Raw genomic sequence first — 24,301 nt, forward strand, 5'->3', positions numbered from 1 at the left:
CTCCTGGATAAGAATGTGTAGGTTGCAGCCTCAGACTAAAGCCTCTGCATTAAAACAGACTGGCGGCAAATGCTGTAAGGGTTGGGAATCTGGGAGGGCCGGGATGTGGATGGCATGTGCCCTGGAGCCGCTCTCAACAGCCCTCTCTTTCCAGGAAGCTCAGCTTCCCCTTGCCTGAGCCTGCCCTTCCAAGGCTCCTGGGTAGCAGGTGGGGGCTCTCTAAGGCATGCTGGTGGGGTGGGTCATACTGAAAGGAAGAGCAAGGTGCCTCGGTTGCATGTCAGGCCACCCCTCTTAATGGATGAAAAACCAGCAAAAAGTGGTGCTGCCTTGCCTGGCAGGACTGTAGATCATCTCTGAAAGAAGGGTGCAAATTGACTGAGGTTCACCTATCATGCAAGAAAGGTGCTCTGCACACAACAGGGCATCCTCATCAGGATTAAAATGGGAGGTTTCAGTGACTAATGTAAGACAATGTGTTATATTGGCAAGGTATTAACAATAAGTAAAGAAAGGAAATCCACACACTGTACTATCACATGCTGTTAGTATGTGATTAACAGTAGTCAGGTGCTGAAAATAGGTCTACAGCTTTGCTTGATTTTAATTTTGTATTAGAAGTATTTATGAGTTGCTCTTCCTTAACACAAACTGGTATATCTTGCTACCTTTGGCATTTTTAAAGGAAGGTGGAGTATAAATGTATTTGTAAAAGTTCAATGTAAGGCTGCTTCCTGGTCTTTGGTAACTTTTTCTATTGTTTTAGTCTGCCTGTCCATCCAGCTAAGGCTGCATTCGCAGTACTGGCTCGACAAAAGCCTGGCTTTTCCTTGTGGGAGAGCTGGAACCTCCTATAAGCAGAGCTGTTCTACCTCAGGCAAAGTGACGTGCTTCTTCAGGCAGTTTGTCAGGGGTTTATGCCAGGGAAGCAAGTTTTAGCTGTCTGATTTTTATTGTTGTCCTGTTAATTGACTTTTTACTCCCAGAAATGGGGAGAGACCCTTACAAAATGTTCTGTTCTGGGTTGCCAGCAGCATGACCAGGAAAACAGAATAATTGGCTGCTCCGCCTGAGGCAACAAAATGTCTTGCATTGTCCCTTGTGCCATGGTTGGCAATACATGCAAATTGCACAACCAGAAAACAAGGGTCCTAAAGAAAGGCTGTGTTTAATTCTCTATTTGTTCAAAAAAAATGAGCTTTTTTTATCAAGTCTGAAACATAAACAGGGGATTGGGAGGTATATAATATTAAATGTTTGCACCAAGCGCAGAGAAATGCTGCTGGGGCATAGCCTCCGACAGCCCAAAATCCAGATCAATTCCCCCTCTGATTTCTGAGATGCCACCTGGACTGAGTCACATGGCCCACGTCATCTTTAACAGGCAGAAATTTGCTTTTTCAAAACGAGATAAGATTTCAGCATGTTCAGCTGCACAATGCAATGACAGAACTTTGGAGCATATATAACTTTGGCTTAAAATGGCTTTCTTAATAGTTTTTCTCCTAATGATTAAAACGATACCTTACTGGCATGTGCCTGTGTTGAACGATATCTTAGGGCTCAAATCTGTTCCCTAAAGCGAGGCAACTTCCTGCTGCGTACGGTTCTGTGTGACACCAGCTATGTCCTCCCAGGCACATGGATGAATACTGCATCCAGGCACTGTTTGGCCTTTGAGTACCAGTCCTTGGGGAACAGCAGCAGAGAGGGACGTCACCCATGAGGCAGCTTGCTTATGGCCTTCCCAAAGACGCCTGCGGGAAACAAGATGCTGGCCAGCCGGCCCTTGGATCTGAAGCAACACAGCCCTTCTCCTGTCCGGAGGCACAAGAGAAATGGGTGCCTTGCCTCTCCTGTGGGCCATCAAGTTTCAAATGAAGCTACTGAGGTGGTCAGCATGATGACATGAGATACAAACCTTTCTTCCTGCCACAGCCTTGGGTACCACCTAGTAAGCTGATGGAAGCAATTCTCCTAGGTGTTGGCAATTCATTTTAAGAAGGCTGTGCCATTTGTGGTGGCAGCATGGAGTGAGGAAGGCTTGTTTCATTTTTCTGCTGTCAAAAATGAGACAATTCCTGAATCTCTCTGTTTTCCTTTTGGAGGGAATACAAATGTAGACTTTGTAATGTTTACCACTGATTGCTCTTTGCTAATAGAGTATCTTTTCCCATTTCAGATCTGATAAAACCCTACAAGATATTGTCTACAAGCTGGTCCCAGGGCTCTTTAAAGGTAGGAAAGTGTGGCCAGCAGCAACCACTGCTAGGTGGAGTTTGGGGAATTTCTTTTTAGGTTATGGGATCAATAATGGGATTAAACATGCTTTGGTTGACTTGCATTCCATTTAGTCTTCTCTTGCCACCCAGCAGAGCACTCTAGGATTGTCCAGGGCCTCCTACATGCTGGCCCCAAGGACATCTTAGAACCATTTGAGGCCCACTGAAATATTTTTGCTGGGCACTTCCAGGACAAGATCTCTTGCATCCAGCAGGACTTAGACTCCTGTCTTATTGCAGTGGAAGCAGGTGAGAGATCCAGAGCACAGCCTGGCCATTTTTTTAAATTTATTTATTTTGAGAAGTTTCAGCTGGTACAGCTTGAGGATGTGAACAAAGTGCTTGAACAGGTTTGTGCAAACATGTCCATACTGAATTGTTGCCCCTCTTGATAAATAAAAGCTAGTAGGGAGAGAACTGCTGGCTGGGCCAGGGAGATGAATAACGCCTCTTTACGAGGAGTAGTTCCATACCACCTGAAACATGGCAATGGGGAGGCCATTCCTGAAGAAGCCTTCCCCAGACCCAGAAGAATTCAGTAATTTTAGAGTGGTGATAAATATTCCTTTCCAAGGTTCTTGAGCTGGTGGTAGCCAGCCAGCTCCAGGCATTTTTGAATAAGCCCAATTATCTGGGTCCATTTAGTTCAGGCCTGGTTTTGGCATGGAAACAGCTTTGGTTGCCCTGTATGGTGACCTATGCCAGGAACGAGATAGCGGGAGTGCAACCCTGTTGGTACTCGTGGACCTCTTGGTGGCTTTTGATACCATCAGCTGCAGAGAAACTGTCTGAGTTGGGAGTGAGAGGCACTGCAGTGCCGTTGTTCTGCTCCTACTTGGATTGCAGGCTCCAAAAGATGGTGCTCGGGTAATATTGTTCTGCCCCTTGGACTCTCCAATATGGGGGCCTCAGGGGTCGGGGTGTTTCTCCTTTTCATCTTCAGCAGATGAGCCTGTGGATGTGCTAAGCCATTGTCTGGTGTGGAAATGGACCGGATGACGTTCAGTCCAGACAAGATGGAGATGCTGTTAGTGGGTGGTTCTTCTGACCTGATGGAGGGGATGTAACCTGCTCTAGGTGAGGTTGCACTCCCCTCGAAGGAGCTGGTTCATGGCTTAGGTTGCTCTGGAGTCATCTTTATCACTTGATGCCCAGGTGGCTTCCATGGCTCGGAGTGCTTTCTACCAGTTTCAGCTGGTGGCTCATCTATAGATAGCTTACAATCAGTAATCTTTGCTCCGCTAATCTCTGCATTAGATCACTGCAATGCATTCTACATGGAGCTGCCTTTGAAGACTGTTCAGAAGCTGCAGCTTGTACAAAATGCAGCAGCCGGATTAATAACAGGGACTAGATGGACAGAGCATGTGACACCAAGTCTGGCCTGATTGCACTGGCTGTCTATATGCTTCCAGGCCCGATTCAAGGTGCCAGTTTCAACCTATGAAGCTGTACGTGGTCAGGATCTTAGCACCGGATGGAAAGCTTCTCCTGACCGCGATCTCTCTGGACACTCTGATAAAGATCTGGGGTTTGCCTCTGCTTGCCACCTCCAAGCAGTAATTTTAAAATGTATGAATAATTATGTGCTTATATACGATAACATCTTGATAAATATAAATTAATTGCTCTGTTGTATAACTGCACCTGAAGAATAAGTTAAGATAAAACTGCTGATCAATTATTTGTTTTCCCTTGCAGATGAGATGAAGAGACGGCGTGATTTCTATGCAGCATACCCTCTGGCAGATGGTATGGTGTTTGTCTGACAAGTTTTTTGACACTTCTGCACAGGAATAAATCTTTTGAAAAGAAGCGGTGTTTTAAAGTTCTCTCTCTTTTGCTTGTCTAGTTCCTAATGGATCCAATGAAGACCGGGGCGAAGTTTCAGAACAAGAGAAAGGGAACCTGACGGATGACGAAATTGTCAGCTTATCCATAGAGTTTTATGAAGGGATCAGGTAATCATGAGATGTAACAGCAATGCTCATGTGGTTTGACAGTTTCCTTTAACAGCTCCACCTTTTGATCATCATAATTTCCCACTGTTGCTTTGGATTGGTCTTGTCTATTTTAAAAGTGATTTTATATCTTCTTAATTATATCATATAAAATCATTTTTGGTTGTATGTCATTTTGTGAATTCTTATGACCATGTGATAGGCATGTACAGTTTCATAGTAAACTAGTGGAGGCCTCTGAAATTTTATGTAAAGGTGAAAAGGACTTGTGCTCCTTTTTGTTTGTTTTGATACATCATATAAAGGAAAAGAAATCAATTGTGGTCAAAACCAATTATGGGAAATGTTTGTTTCCATCTCTGCTCCCCACCCCCACACAGCAACCTGAGCTAAAGTGCGTTCCTATGCATGCTTAGACAGAAAAAGTCCAACAACCCCCTGACCCATTCGATTTTTTTCCATCTAATCGTGCATGATATTGTGCTCCTGAGTAACTTTAGGCTCAGGATTTAGTGATCCTGGGGGGACTGTGCTCTTTGGATGATTATGTGGGGATCACCTGGCTCATTCTGCTGAGTAAAGCCCTGTACAGCAGCCCCAAAGTTCTCCCCTGTGGGCACCCCCCTCCCCCAGCTAAGGCCCTCCATATGCAGATAGGGAAGAAGGTTCTCCCACCTGCTTGCACAATCAGGAATTGATAGCCCCAAACCAGAAGTGGGTCCCACTGTGTGTGCCAGTGTAGAACACAGCCTTGGGATCAAATCCAAATATGAGTCCCAATAGGAGGGACAGACATCAAGTTCTTCCCACATGAGATGAAGGGGAATTCCACCCATTCTCTGGTCGCTCAGTGGCAGCACCTGTTTGCTGTCCTGCTACCAACGTTTGCTAGCTGTATGAGAGCATGCATACCCGTCAGTCTCTAAAACACTGACCTTTTTTTTGAGAAGGATTTTTCTGAATTTGAAAGTGTGTACATTTTTGTCCCTAATGTGGCTGCACCTGGGGCACTCATTGCACAGAGAGGGAGAAATCAAACTGCCATTGGATGATCTGTACACTTACCTAAAAATTAAGCTCCATCCCTTTTCAGTGCCTCCCTGACCCTCTTCTTGAGGCATGTTAAACAAGTTTGTCTCTTAGCTCTCTTAACTCTACCCATCTGGGAACCACCAGGACTTACTTCCCCTTCAGAACCTCTTGTTCGGAAAAGTGCCCTGCTTTTCCTTCAATCTGAGGCCTAGCAATTGGTTAGTTGTGCATCTGTGTAAATTTTGAAAGCAGATTGCTGGCCAGTTGGCTGTGAATAATATTCAGAGGCAGCAGCTGGAGTGGGTTACTAAGAGTATATGCTTCTTTGTTTCCTAATTTCCAAAGCTGTCCCTATTTTCACACGATGCTTTTGGATTAAAAAATTGTTCTAGTATGAGCCAGAGGCCATGCCATTTTGCAGGCTCAGGTGGAACAGTGAAAACTGCCACAGTCCCAGACAAAATGCACAGTAATCAAGTCTGGCCAAGTTATTTTGGTACCTGAGTCAGAAAATCCCTCAAGCGTCTTACTCTCAGTGTAAAACTATGACAATACATTTTTAAATAAGGAAGAGTTTGATTCACTTTCTTGATACTTTCTGCCTGAAGCAACTGCCCCATTCTTTGTCCTTTTGGAGTGATTTGAGGTGCTTTAGAAAAAATTGTATGAATTACTATTCATTTTTCATCTTCCCCTCCAGAGCCTCTACAAGTAAAATATCGGACAAGTATCTCTCCTTCAGGCAACAATCATGTAGCTGTTCCTTTACTAAGTCACTTTTGAGTTTAACTGTGGTCTGCATGAGTAAAAATCATACGAAAATAACTGTATTTCTAAACCCACACAGAACCCACACAGGTCTGGGTTCTCATGTTTCTCCAGGTGGGGTCAACCATTAGATACCTTTTTCAATATGCAGAAGAGATTGAATTTCTTATACTGTGTACACACATTGTACTGATTTCTCCTCTTATTTTTTCCTCTTAGAGAAGAAAACAAAGGAACAGTTGAGAATGGAAACCTGGAGAAAGACAAGGTGAGTTAAGCCACTGTGTATTCTATTCTTGAATAGATTTTGAACCTATTTTCTCAAATACTTTGGAAATATGGGGAAAGCATGTGTACCCTACACAGAGGGGTGGGGGAGGATACAAAAGACAGTAATGTTTAATTTATAAAAAAAGAGATGTGGAGCTTGAATTACAGATCTATGTCATTTTTATAAACTTCCCGGAAAGGTTTGGCTGTTGAGCAGTATGGATATTTCTTGCATGAAAATGATTGTGGTTCTTTCAAAAAGTATGAGTGGGGGCTTGAGCTGGCCATCTCCCTACTTCCCATTTACTTTGGCTTATTTTTTGAACATTTGGCGTTGGCTGTGGTCCCTTCTTGCTCATGCCAAGCATCACTGTCATCTTCACTGTGACCATGTACCGGGGTGGCCGAACTGAGGCTTGCAAGCCACATGCAGCTCTGAGCTTATATTGCGCCTATTTGGTCCCTGTTTGTCTCTGGCGTGGAATGGGGGAGGGAAAGGATGGGATGTGCCTTACCAGACAAGCCACAGGATCGAGGAGGAGGCCAGCATGCAAAATCGAGCCCTGTGGGCCCTGCTGGAGCTCAGAGGACTGGACAACAGCTGCACTCCGGGGAGGATCAGGTTCTCCGCAAAGTTTCTGGCACGGCAGCTGGGCAATGAGATTTCTGGCCGCTTCTGCTGCCAGGTGGTGTCTTGTACCCGAGCTCACAAGGTGGCAGTGCGCGGCTGCTCAGTTCCTTCCAATATTCAGGGCTGAAAAGGAAAGCCCCACTCCAAAAGGGTTTTAGTCATTTGGGGTTGAAAGCAGAGCTGTGCCCTAGCAGCAGTAAGTCTTAATGTCCGAACTGCCCAAATAATGTTGGGCGGAGCTTGCTTCTAGGCGAGTGTGGGTAGGGTTGCATTAGCTGAGGTACACGCAAATCGATTGGTCGAGAGATCTTGTCAGAGATTATCAATGACTCCCAGCCAAGATGGGAGACTCACAAGAGCTTGACCAGCAGCAGCTAGCCTGATGATTGTAGCAATGCCTGTTTGGTCCAAACAAACATTTGTTCAGGTCTTGTGGGCCCTCAGCATCTGACCTTCACCATAGGTGGCTTTTCTGTTGAGTAAGACTGGCCACCCCGCTCCCTGTCAAAGGAGGGAAGGGGAACCTCCAACCAATGGCGATTCCCCATCTAGCCTGTGGGTGGCGCTTGGCCTGCGGTCCTGCCCCCTGGAGCAAGGACAGCAGGGGATGCAGGCAGGCGGGGGAAGCCGCCGCAGCTGAACTGGCCCCTCCGGCGGCTGGCTCAGCCATGGCAGCCCTCCATGCCCCCATCGTTCCCCCAGTGAACTGTACGGTCAGCTCTCCATTTCCCCCACCCTTTCCCTTAATCCTGTCCCCTCTTTCACTTTTTTCCCTTTATTTTTCTACCACTTTGCCTGTCTCTTTTTTCCTCTCTGTAGCTTGAGATTATGCTCCCACCACCCTTTCTTGACATCCCTCCAAGTGGTACAGGGATTGCATGACTGGCCTTTGTCTGTGACCCCTGCACCTGCCCCTCCCCCGTCTCGCCCTGCCCTTGGCAGATTTATGACTTTTTCCATTCATATTTCGGCTGCAGCCCTGCCCCAGCATCCCCGTCCCCTCCCGTTAAAGCCGTCTCTCTCATTCTTCCCCAGAAGAACAGCATGAGGTTCCTCCGTTGTCCTGCTGCCATGACTATCATGCATCTGGCCAAGTTCCTTCGCAACAAGATGGATGTTCCAAGCAAATACAAAGTGAGTTGCAGCTGCATACACCAAACTTTCCCCAGCCAGGTTTGCCCCTGGCCTTGTGCTCTTTGTCCTCCAAGTAAGCTCCAGTCCCGTAGCTGACCCATAATACATGAACAGCGAAATATGCAGATCCAGTGACTTCTGCATGCCAAAGAGCAGAGTTCAACCTGAAAGCCAATTTACCCTTTACCAACAGGTTGATTTAACAGTGCAAGTTTGTTTCTGAGTTACACAGATGAATATTCTCGCAGGTGAATTTCTCAGTTACATATCCATGATGAGGAATCCCTCCAGGGTGAGAATCTGTGAGATTCCCTGAGATCAGCTCCCTGGATTCTGGGCCACTTTGCAAAGGTCCAGAGCCCAGGAATTGAGCCCCACGTGTTGTATGAGCAGTGCCCCTTTCTGGCACCAGAACAGCTGCTGTCCGAGCACCGAAGAAAGGTCTACTCATGGGGGGCTCGCCGGGAAGGCAGCCTGCCTGCGGCTGCTCTGCAGGCAGAGTCCTCCTCCATGCTGGCTGCTGCAGCTGACACAGAAGAAGGTTGCCAGTTGCACAGCTGAGGCTCTGCAAGTGTTTGCAGACTTTCTCCCAGCTCGGTTCACCTTGGAAGACCGGGGCAAGCACAAGAGGAAGCCTGCGGATGCTTGGAGGGGCAGATTCCGGTAGGGATTGTACCACCCTAGGTGGTACCTTGCCAGTTGTTTCCCCGCAAGGAGAGAATAGAACTTTACGCATGTTGGATGAACTGTGTTTTATTTTTGCAATATTCTAAGCTTGAGCCTTGGCACTGAAAACAAGACCTAGGCCCTCAGTGGCTTTGCCTCACAGTCTGGTGCTATACAAAATGTTGCATTTATCTGTGTGCTTTTGTCATGTGAATTCAGAGTTTCATCTTTCACTGTGTAATGTTATCTATTAGGTGGAAGTACTCTATGAAGATGAACCTCTGAAGGAGTATTACACCCTCATGGACATAACTTACATCTATCCTTGGAGAAGAGTGAGTGAAAAGTAAACGGCTCTTTGAAGAAGCCTGCCTTGTGGAAATGTCCCACGTATTGGTCCCTAATGACAGCCAGGCTCCAAGCTAACCAGAGGACACTTATAGATTTCCAAATTTTGGCCTGCCTCCTTGAGGGCAAGAAACTTTTTTTAAAGAAACCCGAGGTTTTATTAAAAATATCTGCATGCAACAGAGAAAAGCATGAAACCACGAGAGGAGAAAAAGGTGAAGGCCCACTGAGCCTGTTGGAGAGGGAGGGCAGGTGCGATGCATCTTGTGAGTCCCTTAGCCGTACCCACTGAGGCCTTGTCTGATGCAGCAGGCAGACCAACCAAACTGCAAACCTTTGCACATACCCCAAGTTGCCATTTTTAGTAGTCTGAGGAAAGTATGCTAGTATTTCATACAGTGATTCCTGAAGGGATGTTTACAGGTGGGGAGCATTTAATTTAAAATCAACCACAAATCAAAACCTTGATTGTTTAACACAACAGATGTCTATTTTCCATTGAGGAAACTTGAACTGGGGGATTTAGGGGGAAATAGGAGGAATTTCCTCCACTCTAGGAGGAAATAGTGGTGACAAGAAATGTTGAAATTTTTAGAGAGGGATTAAGTATCAATATAAAATTATCTCAGTAATCTTACACCTGCCAAGCCCCTATCAACTGCGGCGTCTAGGTCAGCATGGACAGGATCGCTTTTATCTGCAAAGCGTTGCACGAATTGGACTCAGTGGGCTGCCTGGCGGTCCAAATGTTCTTCTTGTTGGCCAAAGCACGATAGGCTTTCACCACCTGAAAAAGCTCCGTTGGGCAACTCTGCACAGCTGCAGTGGTGGCAGAAAAGTACAATTTCTTTGCCACCTACAGAGCAGCTCCATCTGGTATCTTGCTGCAAGCTGGGCTTCCTCCTTTGCACTTCTAAAACACAGACCGTTCTTTGGCCAAAGCTCTGTTTTCTCCAACGCACCTCCAAAGAATGAGTCTCTGAGCATCAGGCACAAAGTGATTCATTGTCCCCAATTTAGCACCTACTTCCCAGCATTCTCTTTTTGAGCACCCTTGGGACCCTTCCCTTTGGGCTGTCCTTTTTGGGGATGAGCAAACCTCTACTCTGTCCCTCGCCCCTCTAGTTGGTCAGCCTGTCTCCTGGTGCCATGCCATGGGGTCGAGAGCCATGCCAGGCTTGGCTGGCTGCAGGAGTTCTTCTCCCATGGCCCCTCCCTGCACCTGTAAATCCTGAGTATTCTCAATGCCCACCTGAACATCCTAGGAAGGTGGCCTTGTGGTAAACTCCTCTGTTTCTTGCATTTCAGTGTCCGAGCATTCTGGTTCCTAGGACCCCTTGGCACCTGATGAGTCCATATCTGCCTAATCCTAGAACACGGGCCAAGAATAGCTGTCCCTTTCATTCCCAACAGACATTCCCAACGCTCATTCCAAGCGTTGATCCACCACGCTGAACAACCAACTGATTCCATTCCCTGCACCCCCCCTAGAAAATTAGGGAGCTTGTTTGGATCCACTCCAAGGGACATTCAAAGCCTATCCTGCCAACCATCTGAGCCACCTCCCCATTCTAGAGAACCACCAGGGCTTTGGCACAAGTACCTGCCAAGGGGATAGGAAAATCCCGAAGAACCATCAGGACTAGGGTTAGGATTAGGATTGGTAAAGGAAGAAACTGCTTTGAATTTACAAGAGTTGGGCAAGGCTGTCAAGGAGGACTTTCCTTCACTGGGTTGCCATAAGCTGGAGATGAGCTGGTGGCATGTAACAGCAACAGCCAACATGATGGGTGGATCGGAAAGGAGGTTAGCACTTTTATTATAATGGTTTAATACATGAAAGTGCCAGTGCATATGGAACTAGATATGGACTTGGGTTTGACCCTTTGGGTTTGAACAAGAGGAAGAATTTGGAATGAGAGTAGAGAAAAGAAGTTAAGAAAAGCATATAAAGTAGTCTCGACTGAACACTCGTCTGTCTCGAGCATTTAAAGGTTTGCATCTTTATGCACTGAGAAACAATACACTGGAAAATTAGCACACTTTCAAAACTTGCTGCTCGTTTTTGCTCTCCTTCTGCAGAATGGCCCCCTCCCCTTGAAGTACCGAGTCCAGCCAGCCTGCAAGAGGCTAAAGCTCTCCTCCCAGCCGCCCAACTCGGAGTGCACCAACACCAGCGGGGCTTCGGAGTGCGAATCGGTCAGCGACAAAGCAAACAGCCCTGCCACCCTGCCAGCCACTACCTCTTCCTCCTTGCCAAGCCCTGCCACACCGTCCCATGGCTCCCCCAGCTCCAACACCACCACTGTGAGCATTCCCACCAACTCGACTTCTGGTGCCGTGCTCAACGGCACCTCGAACTGCCACCAGATGCAACCCTTGGCCAACAGAGGGCGCAAGACAATGGCAAATGGTGGCCCAGCCATGTCGGCGTTGACTTAAAGGAGCATCGCTTCAGTTTTATAAATACTAAGTATATTATGTGTAGATAAGGGCAATGGTGGGTGTGGTGGGGAAATTATACATACTTATTTTCTATTGATTGACCTGATTTAATTTAAGAAAAAATAATGCAAAAGGAGACAAAAAAAAAAAATCCAATGTGTCCCCCCCTTAATTTTTAAAAAGTAAAAATGTGCTCATGTAACTGCATGATGGCATCTGTGTAAAAGCTGTAGCCCCTTCTTGTTAATAATTATTTTTTTACTTGTGTCCTCGATTTGTAGCAAGACTTAATGCACAGGCCCAAAGGGAGAAACGCACAGTCCCGAGTAAGTCAGGCCGTGTTTCCTAGGCACGCGGCTGGCTTATTTGTGCTCTTTTCGTCATATGACTGTAGCCTCACGTTTACAGCAGCACACTTCCCCACGCCATTGACACTGCCCTTCAGGTCCATGTACCGGCATCTACCTCTCTTGGCCTTTGGTTCAACTTCCTGTAGTAAGGGAGAGCCAAGCATCTGTGTATGTGGAAAGGGGTCACAAGCTTCTCCATGGCAGAAAAGTCAACAGCCACTGCAGGTATGTACTCTACCAGGACAAAACATGACAACGGGGAGCAGGGGGGCAGCCCCCCCCCCATAAGCAACAGAGAAGAGGATTAGGGTAAGCGGCACAGGCTCAGAGGCCTGGACGTGGTCCATGTGCCACTGCCTGAGAAAAGGGGCCTCCAGGCGCTGTGCAGATACCCCCAGGCTGCCGTTGGGGTGCAGTCTGAGCAGTGCTAGTAGGGGCAGGCCTGTCCTGCTATGTTGTGTTGTTGTTCTGGTTCTCGGACGGACTGTCTGTTCCTACTGGGTGTCAGGCCATAGGCTTGGGCTGCACCCCTGTTCCCCCAGTAGCTCAGATGACCTTGGAGTAGTGAGTGGTTCCATCTCCCTGCCCGCCTGCGTCTTTCTCCATGAAAGTGCAGTGGTGTATTTGGCGGGAGACGGCCGCTTCTCTTGGCGTCATGTCACCAACCCAGGCGGGTGCATGAACTAACGCCAGGAACACTAGCATGGTGGACATGGTGTCTTGTGCTCGGCACTTACTTGGTGGGGTAGCATGTCTTTGAGCCTCACGTTATTATTTTTACTTTCCTTTTCTCACTTGTGTACCATGTCTCTGTCCGGCACACCGTCATGTCAAATTTAAACCATTTCAGTTGTCGTATTTCTCTCCTGGCAGTGGTGGTGGTGCTGAGTGTTCTTCGCCTTGGTCTCTGTGCACCACACAACTGGGCGTTGGGAAAAGCTTCTAAAGCTCAGCATATTCTTAGCTGTCTTGGCCATTTACTGACCCTGCCATTCCCAGAGCTTGGTAGGAATAGCTGGAAGTGGAGCCCGCCATGTTCAGAGGAAATATGCTTCCCAAGTACCAGATGCTGGGGACAAACAGCCAGAGAAAGTCAGCCATCTTCATGTCCTGCATTTGATCTTCCCAGGCCACTTTTGGCAGACCACACAGTTACAAGTTGGGGGGTACTTGGCTCAACGACAAGCGAAGAGGAGCTTGGAATTGTTATGATCACAGGCTGAATATGATGTGTCTGCAAAAAGGTGAACACTAGATTGGATTGGTTTAATAGAAGTAGAAGTACAGCGCTCCAGATCACACGAGGTTCTGGCTCCCTTTCTTCAGCACTCATTAGGCTGCATCTGGAGTGCTGTGTCTCATTCTGGGACTGCACTTCAAGACAGACCCAGGCCACTGGAAGCGTTCAGAGGAGGGCAGCAAAGATGATCAGGGACTGGAAACAAAGCCCTACGAGTTTCTCCCACTGTCAGAGACTGCTAGGCCACGTAGGCCTTTCGGTCTTATTTTTAAAAAGTAGGCTGTTACGGTTCCTTGGCTGGGAGCTATGACGGTTGGAAGTGGTTTAAATTTGAAGTGTGCATCTGCGGCAAGTGTGTGCTCCTGAGCGTGATAGTAACATGTGAGTGAGGAGTTCAAAAACTTGGGCATAGTGATTTCCATCATCCTGGATATTGGAGAAATGTGCCCCTTGAGTTCAGGGGGTCTGCTGCAGCCACGGTCTGTGTGTGTCCACCCGTCATTTGTAGCCACACAAGTGGGTGTGTTTGGGAATGGCCAGAGTCAGCTCGTCACAGTTCTTGGGATGCACATTGTTTGTAGCCCTTTTAGGATCCTGTTTACTATTTTAAAAGCTTTTTCTTGCTTATCCTTCTTGTAAATTGAGTTTCAAATAAATAAATACAGTGCCTTTGGAAAGGAAATTTTATTTATTAATGTGTTAAGGTGATAGACCACTGTTGTGGTTTGACTTGGGTAGTGGAAGTGGGTGGAGAAGATTTCTTTTGCTTTCTTATGTTTCAAAACTGACAGGTAGAAATGCACAATTTCCAGTAGGAAGAGTTCTATTCTTCCATCAACTTGAATCTTCTAATCTTTTCCTTACAGAGAAAAAGCAATTCAAAATTATTCTTCCCCTGACTTTTTTTTTTTTTTTTTTTTGATAGTTGGAAGGGCTAACTTGATGCAAGCACATTTTTTATCCCCCAGGAACTTTTAACAGTCTTTTTCTCTGTTTAAATCTTGAGAGCAGTTGATTCCTGAAAAGCATTCCATGTTTGAAAATAAGTTTTTGTAGGTAGATCTGTAGCACAGGTGGGTGTGCACAGGGGCAAGGGGGCGTGGAGATGGACGAGGGGATGCATGTTTACCAGCCTGGCAAGACCTGATCTCACCTGCCCAAATTCCTGAGCTAGGTCACCTGCTAGCACAGTAAGGTAGATGGGAGCCTGGCGAGAAGCAGACACAGACTTGCACTGGTTGAATTAATGAGAATAGGAAGGCATCCTAGAAGTATTTGGACCTTGCACAACATGACTTTTCAAGAATGACACGTATTTTCCTTGCTCCTGCCTTTCGGGTGCTGCATTTGGAGGGAGGAGACAGAATCAGTGCTGCGGAGGCTCCTCCCGCTGCCCGTTCCTTTCACCCGCACAGCTTCCCCGAGGCGAGAATATGTGACTTGCTTTGCTGGACCAGACCAAAGGTTCTGCTCCCCCGCCCTGCCCCGCGTCAGGGTCACGCAGGGGACTTCTGGACTGCATTTTCTCATAACAGCACTACTCCTTTCTCCCCTCGCCTCGTTACAAATCGCTTCAGAGCTTTTCCCCTTGGTTTCAGAGTCGGTTGGCCTCCCACTGCTGTTAGGAAAAGAAATCAGCACACGGTGCTTTGGGTAGTGGCTCTCTGTTGTCCACAACATCTGGTAACAAGGGGGATACCTGTCTCTGCTTAGTTTGGCTACTGGGGCTAATGAACACCAGGAGGCATGTGGCCATCCTAGATCCCTGAAGCACGCATCCCAGGCTTCTCTGGCAACGCTTGTTTCACCACCCAACAACTTTCAGGGTGAGGCTTTTATTGTGCAGTCACTGTGCTTCATTCACAGTCTTTTCGGGGGGACTGGGCCCTGCCGTCATCCATTTGCGACCCTCCCATGTTTCCCCACCGCCTCTTCCATCTTGCTTCTTGGCACAGGAGATCTGTGAACGACAAAGCTTGGCCACGCAACTCCTCCGGACTGGGCGTGCGAGGCGCTCTCCAGCCGAAAGTTCGGAGGACTCTGCTAACCTGCTGGCTTCCTCCTTGCAATTTGACCTGTCCTCAGAGTACAGGCTAACAGCAGCTCTCTCCCTCTCCCCTATCTTTTAAATAGCACTCTTTTTTTAAAAAAGGAGGGTCATTTTCTCATTCTGTACTTTCTGCAGCATTTGAGCAGTGCCATACCTCCAAAGAGGGGAGCCTCCTAACAACCAAACCGCCACCCAGTTTGACACGCTGTGGCAGTTGCAGCTCCAAGGGGAGCCCATTGCGAGGGTCCTCCTCGCGTGTAAGCTCTGCGCACGAAGAGGGCGAGCAGGGATGAGCCGCCTAATTTCAGCCCACCCTTGCCATTCTTGTTGCCCTCTACAAGCGACACCCTCCCATAGGGTGTACCCCAAGATTTTAGAATCTGGAGGCTAAAATCTCGTCGCCTCTGCCAGTCAGGATAGCTAGAAGCAGTGTGGCTGCAAGAGGGTCATCCTCAAGGCTTGCGCACAAGTACACCTGGGTGGGTTACAGCACTTGGAGGGTGTGACTCTAGTGCAGGAATTGCTTGGGACCCACAGGGCCCTCATCACCAACAGTGGCCCTTTACGGAACCTCCAGTACTACTTTAAACCAGCCAATTACTGCAGGAGGTACCCGTTTATCCACATCTCTTGTCACTAGGCTGTCAGGCTGGGCTAGGCAGCAAGCCTTCTTGGTTCTGAGCCCTCCAGGTGCTGATACGTAGCACATCTGGTGTGTAAACACAAGGAGAGTTAGAAGGCCTCAAGGGAGCCGTGGAGAGATTCAAGCCACACGCTCATCCCACAGACCGATAATGCTTTTCTTCTTTTTCCAGTGACTGACTTTTTGTCCTTGCTAATGGCAGTAAGCCACGCTTTAAGGGTTGCTAGACTCTGAAAATCTGAAAGTTGTCCTGTCTGTTCATTATCTTGTACATACTGGGTAAACTGACCAAGGCAATTAAAAAGCCTCATGTTTTTCTCTTCCTGCCTTCACCTTTTTGTACATTTTTTAAAATATGGTACAAGCCAAACCTCTCTGTATGTTTGCAAACCTGTATGATGTTTTAATGTGCTGTAATATATTCTGATATTCATATATTGTTATTAGTTAAAACATTTGTATCAATACTACAGTTTGTATATGGTAATAAATGCTACAACTTTGTCCTTCAGCTCTGTCATCTGCAATGTTCAGCCAGGCTTGTTGTGCGTTGCAAGTTCTGCCCCCACCCCATTCCCAGCTGTGCAGCAAGAGACCCCAAGTGCTGCACACACACAGAAGCAGGGCCTTCTTGACACATTAGACAAAGCAGGACAGTAGCTGCTGCATGTTGTCGTGTGCTTGGGGGAGAAGCACCAAGGGTCCCCTCGGGAACCGAGCCTATGGCCATCACGCAGCCAGACGCCCTGTTCTTTTCTGTCCCCTTCCTTATAATCCTGACACCTCCCATTTGACTTTTTTTTCCTACCAGAGACTTCACACTAGGCTGATGTTTTTTCAGTAAGGGCCAAAGGAGGGATGATAAATGCGTCCTTGCACTTAGTGTGCGCAGCACCAGTGTGGTGATGATAATCAAGATTGGGACAGGTGAGGAGGAAGGTGTTAATCCCCTTAAATGGGAGGACAACTTCCACTGGCATCAATAGGAGCTTTTCCCCCAGTGCAAATGGGAGTTTCTAGGGAGGAGTTTTATACAGGACCTCTGCAAAGGAGGAATGGGCTAAACTTTCCCCTCCTTTCCTGCCACAAGCCTGATAATAATCTTCCATTCTAGTAGATGCTACTTGTATTTTTTAAAAAGGAGCCTCTGAGGTCAAGAAACATTTAGCACCACATCCTTATTTGGCCCTCCTTGCGCTTCCCAAGCACTTCCTGTCCTCAAGTTCAATAAAGCTGAATTGCTACCAGTACTGTATATATTTTGCAAATTAGCATAGTTTATCCTTTTGTATTATTCTAGGGCTTTGTTTAATCCCGTGAAGAGCAAAAACATCAAAGCCCCTCCCAAACACTTATTCAGCCACTTCTTTAGAGTCTGAAATTTCAGCAGACATTGCTTACATGTCCTCTTTGCAGCCAGGAAACAGGACTTTTTAAAGCAGCAGAAAGCTGAATTTATAATCCTGTTCCACTTTCTGCTTCCCCACATCCCCACTTATGTGGAATTGCACCATAAACACAGCCCTGCATATATGTGACAAGATCTTTGGGGTGTGCTTGTTTTTGACACAATCTGCATCATATTTGCAAAATTTCCCTTTTTTATTGTTTACTCTGCTTCAAAAGGTTATCTTTCACCTTTGCTAAACTGGAAAGGTACAACCACATGTGGTAGCACAGCAGGGGGTTCAACTCAGAGGCCTTATAGGTCTTTCCAGCTCAACTTCTATTCCATTTTGGGAGTCTTCTTCTGATTTCACTATGAGCTTTTGTTTGCATGCACGCCTAGGCTCATACGTTTTGCAAGCGTGGAACTGACTAGTGTCAAGAACAGTGAACACATGTATCCTGGGGGTGACAAATGAACATTACAGTGGAAGTTGAGGGAACTCTGGGGAAAAGTGACCATAACAGACTTAAATTCTTCATTTTAAGGTAAGCAAAAATGAAGTACAGCCATACACATTCTCTGGATTTTGGAAAAGCTGAGTTTAATAAGCTCAGGACAATGATAAGTAAGCTCCTGTGGCAAGTGACTGGAGGGAAAAGAGGAGTCCAAGATGGGTGGGAGTTTTCAAAAAAGGAAATTTTAAAAGCACGGCGGCAAACAATTCCAACAAAAACAAAGAGCAGCCAACTGGAGAAACCAATGTGGCTCCACAAAACACCTTTGAGTAGACCTAACCATTAAAAAGAATACTTGGGCATTTTCTTTGTCATCCATTACCAGTTCGCCCTCCTCGTTAAAAAGTTGAACCATTTCTTTTCTCTGTCTTTTACTATGAACATACCTGAAGAAGGCTTTTTTGTTGCTTTTAGCATCCCTTGCTCACCTCTGGACATGTTCAGCTTTATTTTATTTATTTATTAAAACATTTTTATGCCGCCCCATTCGCCGAAGCCTCGGGGCGGCTTACAAACAAGCCGGCTTACAAACAAGAAGCTTTAGCCTTCTTGATCTCATTCCTGCACCTCTGTGTCACCCAGTGGTTCGTTTGTTACCTGGCCTCCCTTGCACCTTCTAAAGCAGAGCAAAAAGCAGCAGATCGTGGGGCATGCAGGATGTTTCCTTCAGCGACGAAGAAAGGCTAAGAAAGCTACAAGAGCACAAACTCTCCTCTGGGTTCTGTCCCAGTCAGATTGGCTTGCTGGTGGGTGAAGCCTGGCCTGGCAGACTGGCACAGAAAAATTAGGGCTTTTATGGACTTCCTGGGTTACAATAACCCCCTGTGGCCATGGTCTCACAATTCATCCAGGTGGTGCACTGGGAGTTATTTTGAAGCAGGCCCTCTCACCCCGCTAATGCTGAACAAAACTGTAACAAGGCGGGCTTGTGGAAGGAACCCACTATTACCACATGTGGTCTCAGATTGTGGAAAAAGGAAGCCCTTTTGGAGGAACAAGTTCTCTTGTCCTTAGGTAATTGTAGTGGTGGGATTCCTGGTCAAATCAGGAGAAGCAACCCTGTTCTAGTGATGCTAGCACTACCAACAAACGGTGAACACAGGTGCATGGGGGGTGTACAATCAAAAGAACATTACAGCCCTAAAGGGACTACAAAGGAGGATTCCGTACAGGATGCTTTTATAATATATTAGTCACGTAAATAGGTTGCAAGAGCAGTTTGTAAGAGGTGGGTGCTAATGAAAACAAAGGGTTGAATGGATTAAGTCCAGAGACAAAAGGGGCGGGGGGGATGGGATGCAGGGCAGACAAGGTATGCTTCCTAATTGGATCAGGATTAAAGCTGTTTCTGTCCATTTCGGGGTTTCTGTGGCCAGATTATGGCAGAGCTTTGGCTCGTTTCGTCCATGTACAGAACTGCTTCCAGATGACTGTGCATTATGCAGAAGCTGGTGCCTCCATCACTGATGGTGCCTGATGCAGAACTGGAATTGCTCTGTATGTGCAGGAGTAAATGTTTCGCAAAGAGTGGGCCAAGGGCCACCCATGGATCTGAGCATTACAGCCTGCCCAGTAGCTCTTGACTTTCCTGCCCCATATCGTTTTGGTGGTACCAATACAACCACCACATGCACATTGAGTCAGTTAGAAATCAAGGCTGTCAAATGCCAGCTTGGGAAGAAAGAAAAGGAAGAGGAAACCAACAGAGTGGTCGGATGGGTATGAGGGAAGGAAGTTGACCAGAGGGAAGGCGGGAAACAGAAAGGGATAAAGGAGAAGGAAGTGGGGCTGCTGCTGCACCTTCTGATTGTGTCAATGATAACCTCTTTTGCCTCAGAAGAAGTCCTGGCCTTGGGCAATGTTCCTGGAGATGCATGCCTTCTATTCTATATAAACATGCCACTAGAATACTGCTGGTCTGACAACTTAAGCCCCTGTGAAGGCACGTTTCTGTAGAGATGCATGTTGTGCTAAACATAAAACTGCTCCCAGAAGACCACAGAGATAGGAAACATGGCATTTCGATGAGGGCATCAGTCTCTGAATTCTCAGCAAAGAAACAGGACAGCTTAGAAAACAAAATCAAGCCTTTTTGGAATATTAAGAAAAAGGATGCAGTAGCTGTTACCAGCTGTGACCACAAGGGGGCAGCATCACACTTCTGAATGCCTCTATTCAGCATTTGAAAGTGTCATCAGATCAACTACCTGGTGCCCTCCAGGTGCGTGCGCAGGAACTCAGCTATTGTTTGCTTTGGCTTAATTTGTGCCGAGGATCAGCCCTGAAACTCATTTTGAGCGCCTGATCTCTCAGTAAAAGATGATGCATATTAAATTCCATTTTCAGCACCCCTTAGTAAACTGCACTCCCAACCCTACAGCAGTGAGATCGGAGAAGAATGCCTTCAGCTGTTTTAGAGGATTCACACTTTATGAAGGCAAAGGGCAACCAAGTAACAGATTGGTGACCATTTCCCAGGAGCACCTGCATCTCAAGGCACACGGAGCAGTCTCTGCTTGTAAGGTGCTCTGCCTTGGCTTTTGCGGCAGAAGCACTGCTCCCCTCTCGGCAAAGTAGCCCCCATGTCCCCTGCTCCGGTTCTGGCCCTCTCCCCAGCTCCCAGCTCATCCCTGGCATTCTCCGGGACTGTCAGCAAGGCCCAGTCGCCTTGCCTGCACACTCTGGCCCTGCCAGTACCCCTGGTGCCAGGCACGAGCTGTGCCACCGTTTCCCAATAGATCTGGAAGGACTCTCTTTGGAAGCCCCACCCATACGGCCTCCGTCAGCCTCCTTCCCAGCAGCAGTCACATGAGCGTGCCCCCCAGGGCTTCCGATCTGCCCCGCAGAGAGACATGTGGGTGGTGGATGGGCCATGGCAGAAATGCTTCCCCGCACCCACAGCCCCACAAGTGGCTCTCAACACTCCAGTTAGGCACGTGGACGCGTGGGCACATGTCTGTGCAGTTAGGAAGTGGGCAGCACCAGGCGTGGTGGGCGGCAGACGCAGGGCACCCACCTCAGGCGGCTGGCTGCATGCTGGCGTGGGGTGGAGGGCTGCGGGGCGTAGCGTGCAGTCTGTGGGCACAGCTATAGGGCACTGCTCACGTACCAGCAGAAGAGACTGCTGGATGTAGGAACACCTGGCACACTTTTCTCTCCTTGCGTTCCCTGTGCTCAAGCCCCTGTGATGCTGCAGAAATAAAGACTTGTTTTGCAACAGCAGTGGGCAGGGATGGCTGGCATTAAGAGAACGGGTGGAGGAGCGTGGAAATCACACCATTGTCTGACACCCCTCCCAAAAAACAACAAACAAACAAACACAGGTAAGAAGCGGCCTCCTGGTCCCCTCCTGTGGGCTGTGGATTTCTTTATGGAACTGGTCTATTTCACAGTTGGTCTCCGTCTTCCTCCTCCTCCTCTGCCCAAAGTACAACATCTTCAGTTTTGTAATTCCTGCTTTCAGGACTTGGTTTGATCTAGGACCCACTTGCTTGACTTTCTGTCAATCCAGGTTATTCACAACGCTCTCTCCCAGCACTAGGCCTGCTGCAGCTTTATCTACCAGGTCATCCCTCTTGGTTAGAATCAAGTAAATGATAGCTGAAGCTCTAGTTCTTTTCTCTACTTTCTGTAAGATGACTTATCAGTAACACAAGTTTTTGGATGGGCCATGTTTGGCAGAGTTTGTCCTCTAACAGATATCAAGGAAATAGAATCTCCCCTTTACTTCTATCATGGCTCAAAATACTGGCACTTTGCTTTTCTAAAGTTTCATCCTAGTTTTCTCCTTGACTGGGAGGTCAATAGTAGATACCCACCACCATGTCCCTTTTATTCTTTACTCCATTTATTTTAATCCAGATGCTCTTGATGGGGCGACTGCCACGTGGGTGCAAATGGGCAGTGTTAGGAGCCCTTCAGCTGGAAGCAGCCGCCGTCTCTGGTTTCCTTGTGCAGCCGCACGGGAAGACCACATGGGGAGAGTCCATGTGCCTCCGCTGCATCTTCTGCCTAGAGGTCCCTCACGAAGATCTGCACAGGGCCCCCTCTCTGGCACCCTTCAACGCCTTCCCCGAGGCCTGCCTCAAGACATTGGCTTGCAGAAGGAGACCTGAACCCCAGGCAGCTGCACCTGCTCCTTTGACCTCCCCGTCCCTGGATGGTGGAGATCGGCTTTTGACGGGTGGATGGGCAGGAGCAAAGCAGTCCTTGAACTATCCTGGCTCTAAACCCTTAGAGCTTTACCAGTAATAACCAGCACTTTGAACTGTACTCAGAAACAGTCTGCTAACCTGCTAATGCAGTTGAGTAACTCTGACCCCGTACCCCGAAAAAGGGCACTCCCCAACACAGCCCTTGCTGCGGCATTTTGCACCGAGTGGAATTTCTGAACGCATCTGAGGCAGCCTGTTCTCATGGCACGACAGCGTACCGTGGGCTATTTAACAGGCTACTGTGAGGCTGTCATGTCTGTGGGCCATACGTGGCTACTATTTTGAATATGCTTCTCCTTTTGGGGTTGTCATGCCATATGAACCCAATGAGCTTGAGTTACTCAAGGGTTAAACAGCCTTCCCTTAACCCATGCTCTGTCTCGGGGTTTGTTTAAACTTTGTATAACCCAGGTTCACATGAGATAACCCTCAAGTGGGGGCTGAATCTCCAGCTTCACACTGCTAGTTGCCATGGCTCATTGTGTCACTGTGGTGCTGGGGGTGGGGGAGGGGAGAGAGAGAGAGAGAGAGAGAGAGAGAGAGAGAGAGAGAGAGAGAGAGAGAGAGAGAGAGATTTCTCTTCTCCACAAAAGAATACACCAAATACATATAACAAAGCTGCGTGAAAACAGGCCTATCTCCACTGCCGTCTTCAGGTATCCAGGAGCATCTGCGAAATGCAGCCTGGTCTTTCCAGGGGACAGCAGGCTTTACACCTAACTCTCAGTGGCCCTGCTTCTGGCCAACAGCCGCTCTGCCTGCATAGATGACCACAGGTCCCTTGCTGCGCTCAGGCTGTGGTTCGGGACTTCTGTGGCCTCCCTGCATTGAGGGATAGAAATGTTCTACTACTACTACTACTACTACTACTACTACTACTACTACTACTACTACTAATAATAATAATAATAATAATAATAATAATAAGTTGGCTCCCATCAGCATATTGCCCACACCGCATTCCAGACCTATGAACAGTGTCCTGTTCTGTGCAATTACGTTATGCAGCAACCCCTCTTCCAGGGCCCGAATCACATGCCTTGGGGGCGTTTTGGAGTGGTAGCCTGTACAGGAGGCTTTGCTCCAAGTCTTGCTCAATCACGCAGTTCCTATCCAAACGAGCAGGAAAAACAAACTTTCTGTCAAAAGGTATTTTTTAAAGGAGAGAAGTGAGGACAACGGAAACAACACTTCACTTCTACGCAACAGTCACGAGAGAATGCCCCAGGAATGCCAGCCCCAGACCACACCTGGCTACCAGTGGACCCCCAAACTGAAAAGGGCAGCCTTTCATAAGGATTGGCCAAAGGAGAAGGGCAAAGGAACAGCACACACCTGCTCCTGATGAGGCCGCACCAAGAAAGGGGCCGCAAAAAATTCATGGCCTCGTTCCAGCAAGCCGGGCATCTCAAAAGCGGCTTTAGAGGAGAAAAAGGCCCAGTCTGGCTGGTGCGTTCTGGAAGTTGTAGGTCTTTTTGCTGTCCAAATTGCACACTAAGTTGGTGGGATCCAATAAAGTTTCTTTAACAAAGGTCTTAACATTGCTTTCTTTAATTGGGTTGGTACCACATCCTCTCTCAGGGAAGCCTTCAGGGGCCCCACTACCCACCCACCCACCCACCCAATCCATCCTACTCTGGCTATCCCAATCAGCTCAGAAAGGAAAGGGCCAAAACAGTCACATAACTCCAAGTGTCCTGTCCACACCTCCAGGCTGTTTCCCTTTTGTCAGAGAACAGAACCATGCCAAATTATTGCAACTCTACCTCTACGTCCACCAGATCTGTCAAAAATGTGCTGGGCAGATTTGGGAAAGATTAACTCCACCCCCCCCCCCCCATTCAACCAGGTCTCTGTGACTTACATTAGGCTGGTGTGCTCAGGGGATTTATCACTCGTGTATGTGATTTCTTGATTTGAAATTTGCATAGACCACCTTGCAGGAAGACAGTCTCTGGTTCCTTGCTATCCATTGACCTGGTATTTAGCAAGCACAGCAGGAGCAGCATCTTAAGACTTGGAGGGCTGTCATTAAGACAACCAGGAAAGTCAGCTGGAAGAAGAAATGGACAGAAGACTATTCAGAAGTTTAAAGTTCATTCTTCTATCTCTGATGTGGCTTCTTCTACTTTTGTTACCCATATTTCTACCTGCCAACCACAGCTGAAATGGCAGTGGTCAGTCTCCCATCAGCCCCTGCAGGACAACCCTCAAAAAAAAAGCAGATGGTTAATTATATGTTGCTTAACCTATGATTAGTTGTGGCCATGCAGGAGCAAGCAAGCACACTTGCATTTATCATTTCTGCTTTCCTAAATAATACAAAAACTCTGGGTTCTTATCATTACATCCAAACCCAGAA

The 24,301-nt window shown here is 47.5% G+C and overlaps 1 protein-coding gene across 4 annotated transcripts in view; it reads left to right on the plus strand.

The window, feature by feature from the left end:
* PCGF2 (polycomb group ring finger 2) overlaps nt 1-16,331 on the plus strand; it is a 55,866-nt gene extending 39,535 nt beyond the window's left edge. For 3 of the 4 annotated variants that reach the window (XM_044418715.1, XM_044418713.1, XM_044418716.1), the window contains exons 4-10: nt 2,183-2,238; nt 3,984-4,034; nt 4,135-4,243; nt 6,263-6,311; nt 7,980-8,078; nt 8,999-9,079; nt 11,175-16,331. In XM_044418715.1, the coding sequence (XP_044274650.1) occupies nt 2,183-2,238; nt 3,984-4,034; nt 4,135-4,243; nt 6,263-6,311; nt 7,980-8,078; nt 8,999-9,079; nt 11,175-11,534 (805 nt within the window). In that variant the 3' untranslated portion in view covers nt 11,535-16,331. The remainder of the gene's footprint in view (nt 1-2,182; nt 2,239-3,983; nt 4,035-4,134; nt 4,244-6,262; nt 6,312-7,979; nt 8,079-8,998; nt 9,080-11,174) is intronic. The other variant, XM_044418714.1, reaches the window with a different exon arrangement.
* The last annotated feature ends 7,970 nt before the right edge of the window (nt 16,332-24,301 follow it).

The sequence above is a fragment of the Varanus komodoensis genome, unplaced genomic scaffold, assembly GCF_004798865.1.
Source record: "Varanus komodoensis strain SLA01 unplaced genomic scaffold, ASM479886v1 scaffold92, whole genome shotgun sequence".
Lineage (NCBI taxonomy): Eukaryota > Metazoa > Chordata > Lepidosauria > Squamata > Varanidae > Varanus > Varanus komodoensis.